This window comes from Helianthus annuus, chromosome 4, assembly GCF_002127325.2.
Source record: "Helianthus annuus cultivar XRQ/B chromosome 4, HanXRQr2.0-SUNRISE, whole genome shotgun sequence".
Taxonomy (NCBI): domain Eukaryota; kingdom Viridiplantae; phylum Streptophyta; class Magnoliopsida; order Asterales; family Asteraceae; genus Helianthus; species Helianthus annuus.
The window spans coordinates 1,057,162-1,072,155 of NC_035436.2; the positions used below are offsets into that span (position 1 = coordinate 1,057,162).

General features: G+C 34.4%; 2 protein-coding genes across 2 annotated transcripts; one reads left to right on the forward strand and one right to left on the reverse strand.

The window, feature by feature from the left end:
* Positions 1-5,884: 5,884 nt before the first annotated feature.
* On the reverse strand, positions 5,885-8,242 carry LOC110935381. The gene is made up of 6 exons (XM_035988930.1): positions 8,071-8,242; positions 7,309-7,992; positions 7,112-7,235; positions 6,420-6,808; positions 6,050-6,168; positions 5,885-5,962 (listed from the first exon to the last, which is right to left on the reverse strand). The coding sequence occupies exons 1-6, from the start codon at positions 8,240-8,242 to the stop codon at positions 5,885-5,887; spliced, it is 1,566 nt and encodes a 521-aa protein (XP_035844823.1).
* A 2,791-nt stretch (positions 8,243-11,033) lies between these two features.
* LOC110935379 lies at positions 11,034-12,035 on the forward strand. The gene has a single exon (XM_022177772.1). The coding sequence runs from the start codon at positions 11,034-11,036 to the stop codon at positions 12,033-12,035; it is 1,002 nt and encodes a 333-aa protein (XP_022033464.1).
* Positions 12,036-14,994: the final 2,959 nt, after the last annotated feature.

Below are 14,994 nucleotides of genomic sequence, written 5' to 3' on the forward strand. Positions count from 1 at the left end.
ACCCGGCTATTTAGGACTGTATCCCTGCTGACTCAGACTACTTAGCCGAGGGTAACGTCACCGCCGAAAGCGGGGCCTACCACAATTTGCATTAATAACTTAATTCATTATCTTTCAATAATCCGACCCTTTAGGATTGTATCCTTGCTGACTCAAACTACTGGGTTGAGGGTAACGTCGCCTTCAAAAGAGGGGCCTACTACAATAACTAAGATAATCTCTTAAACAAGTGCAAAAGTGCGAAAATAATCAAAGGTTATACTAATACACGTGTCGGATCCAAGTGATTCATCTTGTCTATCTGTTTTTATTTTATTTTATTTTTCAGCATTTAGTTAGTTTTTATTTTTCTTAGTTTAAAACATTTTTCTCACTTTTTGATTTGATTAGACGTTGAGGATAAACCGGTATTAAAAGCTCTTGTGTCCTTGGACGACCTCGGTATCTTACCAACACTATACTACGTCCACGATGGGTGCACTTGCCCATATGTGTGTTTAGTGTTAGTGAATATCGTGTTTTATAAATTTAAAACCTGGCTAAAAGTGTAAAAAGGGGCTTAAATATACATCTAAATTATAACACACTTCACGCACATCAAATTTCAAACTAGGAAATGGACTTTAAATCAACTACCAACATATAGAACAACTCACAACGACTTTCTGTAACGTCACATTAAACGAGAAACCAGAAAAACAAATTTTGATTAAAACAAAGAAAAAAATCATGTGATTTTTAAAACTATAAGAAACATAACCAATAAAAGAATAAAAAACCACACGACTTTTAAAAATTCAGAAACACATCTGAAAATCATGTCAACGATTTGCAAAGAACTTAAAGACTGGTTTGATTTTATCAAAACTTTTACAACTTTACAATCCGACAACAAAAAAATGAATCACAAGATCCAAAACATGCCTGATAACCTTAAGAATCACATGATTCTTTATCAGACAAGAATTTACAGCCAAAAACACTTCTGATCGACACCAAATCACACAATTGTAAGACCAGCAATCAATATCTCTTACACAAGAGAAAACACACAAAGCTGTAACAACATTCAAGAATAATATTGACACGAAAACTGGTTAAAAAACACATGAACCACACATTTCAACTAACCACACAACTAGATCATAGACGGTAAGTCTTACGAACCACCACCGAAAGACATTTAGTGGTCAAGACTATCAAATAACATGATTCAAGACAAAAATCTGATAAAAGTGAGAATCACACAATTCTACACCTAACAATATAACAACCTAAACAACTTCTGAATGGGTACACAAATCACACGATTTTACAACCAGAAACATTTCTCACATAAGAAAAAAACTCACGGTTGTCAAAACAATGAAGAAACAATCTTGATCAAATACTATTGGACCATATAAGATCTAACAACAACCCATCCAAACGAAAGATGTTTATTCCCAAATCTTCAAATGATACAAGCTGTGACAAACTATAACTCTCATATGAATTATTTGCAAAATTCACAAAATTAATTTTTGGTTTTTTTAAACCATTTTCAAGGTTACAAGAAAAATTCAACACAGATCCACACTAAATATGCATATACAAAATCAGATAACAAGTCTGATACAAATTGACACTACGAGCTTAAGAGCTTAGATTCGATCAACACAAGAAACTAACAACAGCTCTAAACCAGTGCAACTACAGAACAAGTCTGTATATAACCAGATCGACAACACGAAGAACTGATAGAAACCAACACTATGATCTAACGGGACTAGACTCAACAACACGAAGAATCTACAAACGACCCTAGACCGGTGTGGAAGGAAAAACAAGCATCAGCTAGACCAGTAAACTAACAACACTACGATCGGCGATGAAGTCTCAAAGAGACAAACAAAAAACAAATAAGATCACCAACACAATGATCCTACACAAACCTCACTACGGTCGGACTCAGAACATGAAGAACCCAAGACCAGTGAGATAAAGGCAAACACTATCGAAGAACATATCTTCAAGATAGTATAACCTTTACAAGATTGTAAAATGGTATGGTAATCACAACAAACCAAGAACAACAAAGAAATAGAGACAAAACGGCGACCAAAACTTTTATTATTACCCAAACCAGAAAACACCCCCCGGAAACCCTAGATCTCACAAATAGTGAGATCTGTAACAATACAATGAAGAAGATGATCAACTGATGTAAATCAGTTCATCTATACAAACCAAAAAACAAACAGATCTCACACGAGATCAAACAAACCACAAAATCACAGATCACAAACAATCTGAAACAAACTCAAACCCTAATCGCCTGATGAAAGAGAGAGTGCAGACGCTTCGCGAATAATATCTAACTCAACTGTTGCCTCTCTTATATATCAACCCAAAAAGATACTTTCACAATAAACCTTCAAGTTTAAACACTTTAACACTTTAACTCCGGATGTTACACCTTTAGCCCTTGAACTTTATAACCTACACACAACTAACACGAAAGTAGTTTAAACAGCCCAAACAACTTATCAACAGAATTACAAATGTAGCAACATGAATTACCATATTGCCATAACTTAATTTAACATGCCCCCATAATTCATGTGACAAACATGTTATAAAGACCTAATTTTTCACAAAGAGTTTGATGTTGCTTAGCATTCAAACCCTTTGTAAAAATATCTGCCACCTGCATATCTGTACTAACTTTTTCAGGTTCTATAACACCTGCAGCTATTTTTTCTCTCAAAAAATGTAAATCCAATTCAAAATGTTTAGTTCTTTCATGAAACACAGGGTTTTGAGAGATTGAAATAGTTGACTTACTATCACAGTACAGTTTGACCGGTAAATGATAAGTAATTTTCAATTCAGTCAAAACATTAACAATCCACATTATTTCACAGGTAGCTGAGCACATTGCTCTATACTCAGCTTCCGTAGTAGACCTAGACACAGCACTTTGTTTCTTGCTTTTCCAAGAAACAAGTGTTCCTCCCAAAAATATACCATATCCAGTAACAGACCTTCTGGTCTTAAGGCATTTAGCCCAGTCAGAATCTACAAACCCAGATATTATCATGTCACTGGACTTATTAAAACTAATTCCTTTTTCAGGAGATAGCTTTAAATATCTCAACAATCTTAAGGCAATATCAAGATGAGATTGACAAGGACTATGCATATATTGACTCAAGAACTGAACAACATAACTAATATCAGGTCTGGTCAAAGACAAGTACAACAGTTTACCTATCAACCTTTGAAAACCACTCACATTTTCTAAGACATGTATATCCTTTCCACACTTACTGGTGACCAAAAAGCTTTGCTCAATTGGTGTTGTAACAGGCTTACAACCCAAATATCCAAAATCATGCAACAACTCAAGACAATACTTTCTTTGAGACAAACAGATACAACCATCAGAGTATAACACTTCAATCCCTAAAAAATATCTAAGTAACCCAAGATCCTTTATTTGAAAATTCTCTCTTAAACTTTTTTTAACATTTTCAATCTCAATTTTATTATTCCCTGTAACCACTATATCATCAACATACACAAGCAAAATAACAAACACATCTTGCTTAGACAACACAAACAAGGAATAGTCACAAATACTTTGCACAAAACCCATAGAAGTTAACACAGTAGTTAACTTTTCATTCCATTGCCTTGGAGCTTGCTTAAGACCATATAAAGATTTTACCAATTTACACACTTTATTATCATTTGAACTAAAACCTTGAGGTTGTGTCATAAAAACATCCTCATATAATGTTCCATACAAAAAAGCATTGTTAATGTCCATTTGATAAAGTGGCCAATTGTTATTAACAGCAAGCTTCAACACAATTCTAACAGTGGTCATTTTAATGACCACTGGTGAAAAAGTCTCACCAAAGTCAATCCCTTCTCTTTGACTAAAACCTTTGGCCACGAATCTGGCCTTGTATCTTTCAACTTCACCATTTGCTTTGTACTTAATCTTATACACCCATTTACACCCTATAGGTTTTCTGCCTTTAGGGAGATCAACCAAAACCCAAGTATTATTTCTATATAAAGCCTCCATTTCACTATTCATAGATTCTACCCATTTATTATCCCTAGCAGCTTCACTATAACATGTTGGTTCTAAAGTTTTATTTAAAGAAGCAACAAAACACTTATTCTCATAATACAAATTTGCATAGTTAACAACTTTTTCTATACCATATCTAACTTTGCCCTCAACAACAAAATCATCAAATCTTTTAGGCATAGAAGTATTCCATGTAAAATGGTATGGTAATCACAACAAAACAAGAACAACAAAGAAATAGCGACAAAACGGCGACCAAAACTTTTATTATTACCCAAACCAGAAAACACCCCCCGGAAACCCTAGATCTCACAAATAGTGAGATCTGTAACAATACAATGAAGAAGATGATCAACTGATGTAAATCAGTTCATCTATACAAACCAAAAAACAAACAGATCTCACAGGAGATCAAACAAACCACAAAATCACAGATCACAAACGATCTGAAACAAACTCAAACCCTAATCGCCTGATGAAAGAGAGAGTGCAGATGCTTCGCGAATAATATCTAACTCAACTGTTGCCTCTCTTATATATCAACCCAAAAAGATACTTTCACAATAAACCTTCATGTTTAAACACTTTAACACTTTAACTCCGGATGTTACACCTTTAGCCCTTGAACTTTATAACCTGCACACAACTAACGCGAAAGTAGTTTAAACAGCCCAAACAACTTATCAAAAGAATTACAAATGTAGCAACATGAATTACCATATTGCCATAACTTAATTTAACAAAGATAAGACTCAAGCAGCCAGATCTACATTGAATCTCACACATACGGATCATCAATACGACGATCTGCTTTAACTCTCAACAAGACTTAACGGACACACTACAAGTCTGAACATACAAGAACAAGTAACGCCCTAAATCCCAGTTTCAATATGAAACCCTATAGAGAAAAAAGGGAATATCACAAAAAATATCAAAGTGTGTTATATTTTAAATTTTATGTCAAGTTTGGTAATCCATATATGTCAAAATTGTTGATGACATATGAACTGGAAAAAAACAATACTGATTCTTTTTAAAAACGTTGATACTCATTTAAAAAAATGTTTTGAAATTAGGAAACCAAACACTAACAACCAAGAATACCAAAGATTATCCTCTGGTTACCTACATAAATTGCATAAAAAACTATAGTGCTTTAACTAATAAAACGGACATGCAAAATTGACATTTTTCCAAAGATATAACGCAAAATACAAACGTATCCAAAAATACGTGAACCTTTAAAGTTTAAATCCTTGATGAATTCATCCTTAATGTCATATCATGGTTATTAAAGCGAGCGCCCAGGCGCGCCTAGGCGCAAATAAAGCCCTGGGCCCAACAAATCGCCTTGAGTGTGCCTCGCGCCTTTAATAACTATGTGTCATATACAAAACAACTAAGACTTATATAAAAAACTCGAATTCAAATCATTGACCATTTTCCAACAATCAATTAAACATTTTTAAAATAGAGCTTCTAAAAAAATTGATGACAAGTTGAACTCCATACTCGTATAAGACAACAGATAACACATTATTAACACGTCAAAAATCATTAATAGAAACCTCTAGGAGTAGGGGCCGTTGAGGAGTTACCAACATCTTTTCCTTTCGATCTAGTATAATATAAGGGCTCAGATTCCCCACTAGCCTTTTCAACATCACCGTATGTTAGATCATGACCTTCATGCACCAAATTAGTAACATCTCTCGCTTGATTTTCATCATCATCCACGTATCCCATCACCCACTCATCAGGGATCCATGGTGTCCTTTCGTTCATATCGACGCTTCAATGAACGATTGTACTTAACAACACCAAATCATTTAATCGGCTTTGTGCCAATCGGTTTCTTGTCTTTGTATGAAGCTGTTAAAATAACAATCTTTAATTAAATAACGAAGTAACAAATAACACTAATACTCTATTAGAACGAATGTTTAATTGATCTCTTACCTGTTGAAAGACACCCCAATTTCTCTCACAACCGGTAGCGCTACACGTCAAGCTAAGTACTCGGATAACAAACTTTTGTAACTCCGGAGTATCATCACCAAATGCGTTCCACCAATCCGCTATTAAAACAACCATTTTTTACTATTAACAACATCAAAATAGCCATATATTGCTGTTTCCAGCCTCAAAACAGCCATATATTGCTGTTTCCAGCCTCAAAACAGCCATTTTTGCTATTTTCTTTGCTGTTAACAGCCATTTTTTTGCTGTTTACAACCTCAAAACAAACTTTTTTTAATGTTTGCAGCCTTTATAATCTTATGATAAGGAATCAAAACAATAGCTAAAATTAAATATTTTATATTTTTACCTGGTGATCTTATAGACCTTTGTCTTATAGCCATTTTATCACCAAATAGACCCTCAGCATGTTGATATTTATCCAATTGTAGACTGATTTTGTCTTGAATGCTTTCATCGGGATTTAATCTTGCAATGCATTTCACAACGGCCCCTATGATCTCTCCTTTTTTTGCCTCCTCCGCATTCGGGTAGTAATATTCGGGGTTCAAAAAGTAGCGCGTAGCATGCAAAGGTCTTCCAAGTTGGCATTGCCACCTTCTGTCTATGATCTCTATCGCTTTAGCATATTGCTTCTCTCGTTTGAAACTCGCCTTTATGGTATTTTTAGCCCTTTTCATTGCCGCATATATGTATCCCATGGTGGGCTTTTTTATCTTCATCAACAAGTCTAAGGACCTTAACAAGAGGTCCCGTCAACTTCATGGCGTACACTATGTTTCTCCAGAACTTTTCTTTGATAAGAATAGAGTAAAGTCTTTTCCCACCAACTTCCTTTCCCCATTTGCTATTAAGAAACTCGGAAGAGACAATCATCTTCTGCAAATTATGCTTTTGCTTGTGCATTTGGGAGATAGTGATAAATGATGTTGCAAAACGAGTAACCGCGGGCCGATGCAAATTATGTGAATTAGTGAACCTTCTCATCATGTTCACAAGACCAACATGGTTATATATATATATATATATGCATTCACGAACATTGCTAATTTTAACATCCCTTTAATCTTTTTAGTCTTCCCAATGTCCTCCAACATCAAATCGAGACAGTGTGCAGCACGAGGTGTCCAATATAAATTAGGCTTTGAAGCTTCCAAGTATTTACCTAAAAAGCATACGTATAACATAGTAAATTAGTATTATATATTAGTTTAATATAAATATCTATTACTACTTACCAGCCTTTACATAATTTGAAGCATTATCGGTTACGACTTGCACCACGTTCGCTTCTCCTACCTCATCCACAATTTTTTCAAGCATTTCAGTCAAAGTGTGGGCGTCCTTTGTAATCTCTGACACATCAACCGACCTCATAAACACTGACCCTTTAGGGGAATTAACTAGAAAGTTCACGATATCCTTTTGGACGGTCGAATCACGCCATCCGTCGGATAAAATAGAACAACCCTTGCTCGCCCATTCTTTCTTGTGATTTTCAATCTCGATTTTGGTTTCCTCTACTTCCTTTCTAAGTAAAGGTACCCTCAATTCATGCATTGTAGGCGCTTGAAATCCCGGTCCAAATTGTGCAACCGCTTCCAACATACTTTTGAAGCTATCATAAGTAGCCGCGTGGAAAGCAATACCGGCATCATAAAACCACCTAGCAATCTCTTTACAAGCATTACCCCTCAATTCTCTTTTACATATTTCATTTATAGTTTGTTGTCTTCCTCCATTTCGACCTTTAAGTATGTCTCCGGGTTTGCGAGAGAAGTAGTTATCTATAAACGGCTTTTTAGACACATTTCCTTGAACCGAACTACTTTTTCTCTTCACGTTAGTAACAACACATTCCTCCTCTTCATCACCTAAACCAAATTCATCAACTAGAGGATCGACTGCATTTTTACCCTTGGCTTTTTCCAACATAAAGTTTTTAATTTCTTCACGAACATGTGCAGGGCACTTTAGTCAACCCTTGACATTTCTAAAACCTCCAACTAAATGTTGTTTTAACCTATACACCTCTCCGGTAGATGGTTTTGCACAAAAGTTGCAAATCCGCCGATTTTTGTTATTGGGATCAACTTTGCCATATTTTCTACCCGGGTCACCCATTTGAGTCCCCGCTGATGTATCAGCAGCCACACCATCATCAGCCTCCATTGCAACTTAGAATAACTAATAAAACAGTAACTCAGTAACTTAGAATTATGTATCACTAACGTAAATAATGAAGTAACTTAGAATTATGAAGAATTATGTATCAGTAACATAAATAATGAAGTAACTTAGAATTATAATAATAAAACAGTATGAAGTAGCATGTTTCAGTAACATAAATAATAAAACAAAACTAAAATTATGAAGTATCAGTAAGTATCATAACTTAGAATTATGTAAGAATCAATAAGTTATAATTATGAAGTACTGAAGTAGTATGTAAGTATCAACTTAAATTATGAAGTAAAACACTTAAATTATGAAGTGAAAAACTTAAGTTATGAAGTAAAATGTATCAAATATTAAGAAACCTAACAGAAAATATCAAAAGAAGTAAAGAAAATAGAGAGTTACCGTTAAGATGAAGTCGAATGAGGCAAGAATTTTGGTAGATGGATGAGCGCAGATGAAGAAAAACGAGCGGGAGTTTGTACGTCCCCAATGGTGGGCGAAATTAGGGTAAAATGTGTGATCTGAATCTTTTATTTAGTTACGGGCCTTTAAAAGCAGGCCACATGTTAAATTGGGCTTTAATTAAAAGGTGGGTGATTAAAAATTGGGCCCCACAGTAACTTTCAGTAGCTTTATTATGTTTTATAACACATGTGCGCCTAGGGTACAAGAATCCCAAAAGCCTGCGCTTTGTCGCTTTTCAAAAAATCCGAAAAAGCGGTCGCTTCCTGGAAAACTCGCGCCTCAGGTCACCAAAAGCCCACAGGCCTGCGCCTTGTTGTGCTTTGCGCCTAGGCGCGCCTCGGGCGCGCTTTTTTAAACCAAGATCGTATGGGGTCGAACAATCATGTGATAGAATGAAGAAATACTCAAAACAACTTAATAATACGATATACAACTTGCAAATTATCACACAACAAAGCAATACATACTGGTCCATCTAACTCAGTACAGAAAATATGCCTAAACAATGATATCTGTGTGACATAATTTAAAAAATTTGAAAACAACCCTTTTACTACAAACCACATCAAGCACACACGATAAAAGATATAAACCAAATGCTTAACAAATAGCTTTAAATCAGATTTAATGCAACACATAAAACAAGGTGAGGCTCTCCCTGTGATCAATAACGGTCCCCTTAACCCAGTCACTAATGTCTAAGCAATAACAATAATCGTGTAACAATATAAACTATAACAGAAAAGTATAGAAGGACCACACCTTGGGGAGCCCCCTAACTAGGGTATCTTCTTGACATATCAAGAACCGCACCCTTCACTTACGGTTACGAGTTCGAGATGAAGATCCGAAAAAAAAATCTTCAGCCGCTGTCACTACAAATTTTGAATGGCTTGTCTTCAACAAACCCTATTGTTAGGGTTTCATGTCTTTAATGAACAAACACTATCCTCTGGACTGCAGTTTCTAAAACAACAAATTTCAATTTTCGCAGTCCTTTAGATTCTTTATTCAGCACCAAACCCTAGATTAGGGATTCACGAACACAAATCCAGTCGAAATCAAGATTTCCTTTCAGATCTTTAAACCAGATACCAACGATGAAACCAAATCTGAATTCCAAGATTTTCACCAGCGATAACCTGATATAATTTCTACCTCGGCGAAGCCACCGCTCGTGATCTATTCTGACTAGTAATGACTAAAACACAACCCTAGCACACATAGAATCAAAATACCTAAATCTAAACACGCGGAAGACGACGAATCGAGAGCCCAAAGCTCTGATACCATGTCAAATTTATAAACTCAAATCAATTTCAAACACAAGAAACACTTTTACTAAAGATCAGAATACTACAAACAACGTAACACTTCGAAATCTTGATAAGCCTCTACGGATCAAATCATCAACATGATAATCTAAACCTTTAAGAACTAACGAGTTTATGACACAAAAACCCTAGATCTAAGACTTTTCTCCAGAGACTTCTAAAGACACGTACACACAGTGATGGTGTAAAATCTGACCCTTAATCACTCTTTGTGAGTCATTAGACTTCATTTATAGTGACCCAGAGAAGAGATCCTGCTTCAATACTTGACCCGGCTACTACTGCGTTTTTTTTAATCAGCTTCTTAAGTCCATCAGTAGCAATATCCAGCCCATATCTTCTTATCTTTGTAAGCCCACATCAGACTTGTTCCAATGATCCAATCATGGTTCACTGTACATACAAATAAAAGAACAATAATATTAAGAATATTATAAACTTTGATTATTGAATTGGTATTATTTATATATTTTAACAATTTTTATTTAATATCAGGATTAAAAGTAAACCCGTGTAAAAGCCAGCTTTATGGGGTGGGTATGAACGACGAGGAAGTAGAAAATATGGCATTAGTGTTAAATTGTAGGGTTGGAAAATTCCCATTCGTATACTTGGGATTAAAGGTGGGTGCAAATATGAATAGATTGGCAAATTGGAAAGAGGTTATTGATATGTTCAACAAAAGATTAAGTAATTGGAAGGAGAAAACCCTGTCCTTCGCTGGAAGGGTAGTTCTTATTAAATCAGTGCTCAGTAGTCTACCGAACTATTTCCTATCTCTATATAAATGTCCGACGGGTGTAATAAAAGTACTGGAAGGTATTTGAAGAAAATTTCTATGGGGCAGGTGTAACGAAAAAAACAAAATAAGATGGGTGAAATGGGAGAAAGTGGTAGCAACAAAGGATTTTGGGGGCCTCGGTATCGGGAATATAAAAGATATGAACCTGGCACTTCTCCTGAAGTGGTGGTGGAGATTAAAAATGGAGCCTGAAAGCTTGTGGGTGAAGGTAATAAAATCGATTCATTCAAACCAGAGGAAAGTAGAAGCAATCCCGTTTAAGAAATCCTTGACGGGTGTATGGAAGAATATTGGCGACATAGAAAAGGACTTCATAAAAAATAGCATCAATATCAATACTAGTTTAAGAAGTAAAGTCAGAATAGGTGACAAAACATTGTTTTGTGGGATACAATTCCCAAACTTATACCAATTAGCAAACAAGAAAAGAGCGTCGGTGCTGGAAAATTATAGAATATTAAACGGAGGGAGGCTGTGGGAATGGGCCTGGTTATCGGCTCTGTCAAGTACTGAAGATAAACAGCAGATAGATAATCTAATGGAGCGGTTACAACATCAAGTCTTGCCTCAAAACAACGATGTATGGGTGTGGAAAAATTTTGAGCAACAAGAATTCAGTGTAAGGAATGTAAAGCTTTCACTTGGTCAAAATTTAGATCTAAATTTACCTCCGAATATGTTTACTTGGAACAACTGGGCTACTAGCAAAAGTGTGGCATTCGTTTGGAGAGCTATTGAAGAAAAAGTTCCTACAGCAGTGGCACTTACAGGGAGATGTATGAACCTACCGGATGTATTATGCAAAACATGCGGAGCGACGGAAGAGACGGCACAACATATACTCATAGAATGCAATTTCGCCAAACGTGTATGGGAGGCGATAACTGATTGGTTAAAGATTCCAATGGTAAACACAGAGAGAACTGTAGCGGAATGGTTGTCGGAATTATTGGATTTACAAAGAATTCGGAAGATCAGGAAAGTCATACACGCAGTTGTTATTGAAGCAATGTGGATATTATGGAAAACAAGGAACGAGAAGGTATTCTCAGGAAGACAAGGAGTACTACAAACGGTAATAGAAGAAGTAAAGGAAGCCTCATTCCAGGAGGGACTGAAACAAAGATCGAAATATGGGGCGATATCCAGGTCGGAATGGTGGGATTTTAATCTAAGCATGTAATACGGTTTGTTTGTTTGTTTGTTTTTCTGTTTCTTTTTTCCAGTTTTTTGTTTCTGTGATGCCCAGCTCCTGGCTGGGTTTGTTTTTGTAGACATTTATGTTTTGGCTGTTGATAATGAGATTTCATTGGCTATTCAGAAAAAGATAACCAAGTAGCCCACAAAACAAAGCATATTGAGCAAAATGAGTTAAAACTAGTGAGATTTCTCTCGATACGCAAAGGGGAATTAAATTACTATCGATTATCTTTGTTTTGTGTCAGGATTAATACGGTACTGATACTCGGTATAACAACCGAAAGAAAAAAAAAACAAAAAAAGTCATGCCCTGACAAAAACGATATCCATACATAAAATAATACATTACAGTCTAGTAAGGTTCAATTAACACTACACTGCAAGAAGAAAAATGTATGTTAAAAAATGTATTTGTTTTAAAAGATTTGATTATAAAAAATAACAAATTTTGAAGAAGAGAAACAACATAAAAATGAAAAAAGAAGGAACAAATCACAGAAAAGATTGTTAAGAATAAGAGATAAAGACAAAAAATAATAAATGAAACAATTTACTCAAGTTACTTTTTAAGGGTAGGTAATAAAAAAAAATTATTTGTCATGAAGGGCTTCGAATCTAAGACATCCACTATGTTTGAATGTTCATGCAACCAATTAAACCGCAAGACTTTTTCTTATGAGATTGGCGCAAGTAGACGTGGGACGAGAGAAATGTATCGAGGAAATGCATGTTCAGAACCAAAACTATTTGTGTAATTAATTCTATTGATTATATAATTATATTAATAAATTTCTATATAATCTTGAAATCTTTATCTTGTGACAAGTATGATTTGTATTGAGGAAATGCATGTTCAGAAGGAAGCTGGCTGAAGGTAATGGTGGTGGGGTACTGGGTTTGGGTGGGTGGGTGGAGGGTCTATTTTGAGTCTTTGACTTGACCATTTAAAAGACAAAAGGGCTACAAATAGATATATCGATTTTGGTTCAAACCATTTTTATGAGAAGTGTGTGACACTCTTAAATCATTTGACTGAGAAATAATAATATAATCTTGGTAATTAATTTTCTCTCCTTTAAAAGACAAAAGGACTACTACAAATAGATATATCAATTTTGGTTCAAAACATAATCAACATTTTTATGAGAAGTGTGTGACACTCTTAAATCATTTGACTAAGAAATAATACTATAATCTTAGTAATTAATTAGAATATCAATAGATTAGTTTATTAAGGCAATAATAACATTAGTATTTATTTGTACAATCTCTCATCCTTTTACATTCTCACTATATATATCTAACCATAGAATCGTCAGTCGAAACCCTCGTCACTTCTTTAACCGGTGAGACACATATTTTTCTCTTAAATCATTGATCAATAATCTTCTCACCACCACACTAATTATGTTTCTACGCAATTAGTAGCTTGCTTGCTAGTCTCTTTACACATATTACTTATAGTAGGGACGTCAGACGTGAGTTTCTAATCATCCATTGAAGTAGTGTATTTCTTATAACGGTGGTGGCAAAACCCTAGGTCACCGACCTCTTGTTGACCGTAGTTGTCTTTTTTCTCCTACCAATGACATTGGACCCTAGTTAGTTAGTGGTCGTCTTCTTGTGTTGTGTTGGAATCCTATAGGGATGGCAAAAAAAACCTGAGCTCAACGGGTATACTCGAAAACTCAACACATATGGGATGGATATAATCGAAGCCTGACTGGTATGGGTCGGGTAAGAGATTAGTTATAAAAAAATTTTGCGGGTATGAGATTAGGTGATACCCAACCTGATTACCCGGAACCACATACCCTTTTACCCGATATATATACCCGTTCATATACCCAATTTATTTTAATTATATTTTTATTTTCCATTAACTCTTATCTATTAGTGACTTATTTTAGTAGGTTTATTACGTGAAAAAAGAAAATTCTTTTGGAATGCCCGACAAATACCTGACGGGTATTGGGACACAATTTTACAACTAGTATATGAAATTGTCTTGTCGGTAGGATCATTTATTACGATGTGTAAAGTTACCGTTATTAATGTAGAGTTTTTGTTAAACCTATTTTTTTTTTTTTTTTTTTTTTTGTTAAACCTTTTTTTTTTTTTTTTTTTTTTGTTAAACCTATTGGATTGTTCTTTCTAAAACTAATGCACTTTTTGTTTGTTAAACCTCGAGTTTTTTGTAAAGCTAATGTTAAACCTATATCAAATGGGCTTTTATAATCCTGGTTCTCCCACCCAATTTGAAATATAACGTTTCTATTTTATTTTTATATAAAATAATAAACTTTTTCTCCAATAATTTGTAATACTTAATATTAAATTTGAATCTAAAAAGACAGTTCTTTTGTTTTTTTAACTTTTTATACATTTTTGGTATAAGTTTTATCAAAAAGTAAAATATAAAGTATTTTTAGTTGTAAAATATCTAAGTGTTTTATGTCATACAAAAGCCGAGTTTTAAATAAAATTTATATTAAAATATAGACAAAAGGTGTATAAAACTAGTATTTAGATTAATATTGATTGATTATTATGCATTATAAGAGAAAAATTAAAGTATAACAAAAATAAAACCGAAAAAATGATATATTTTAAACTTGTGAGCTTGATTGAATACCGAGCATCTACAATAAATATGAAATGCTTCCTTGGACCAATGTGCTTTGTTCTCAGCTTGATGGTGATTGGTGAGAATATTTGGTTCAATGAAATTAAAATGTGATAAAAAAAAACGTGTGTAGTAACATCGATAAAGAGATACCACAACTAACGAATAATACTTATTTTTATGATAATTAAATTTAAGACATATTACACCTTTTGTTCTTTAGTATATAAGAAATGCATGTTTCACTCTTAATCTTTATTATTAATCGTGTGAATAAAAATAAAGCTCCAGTTAGTTTATCAATTATCAATTCTTC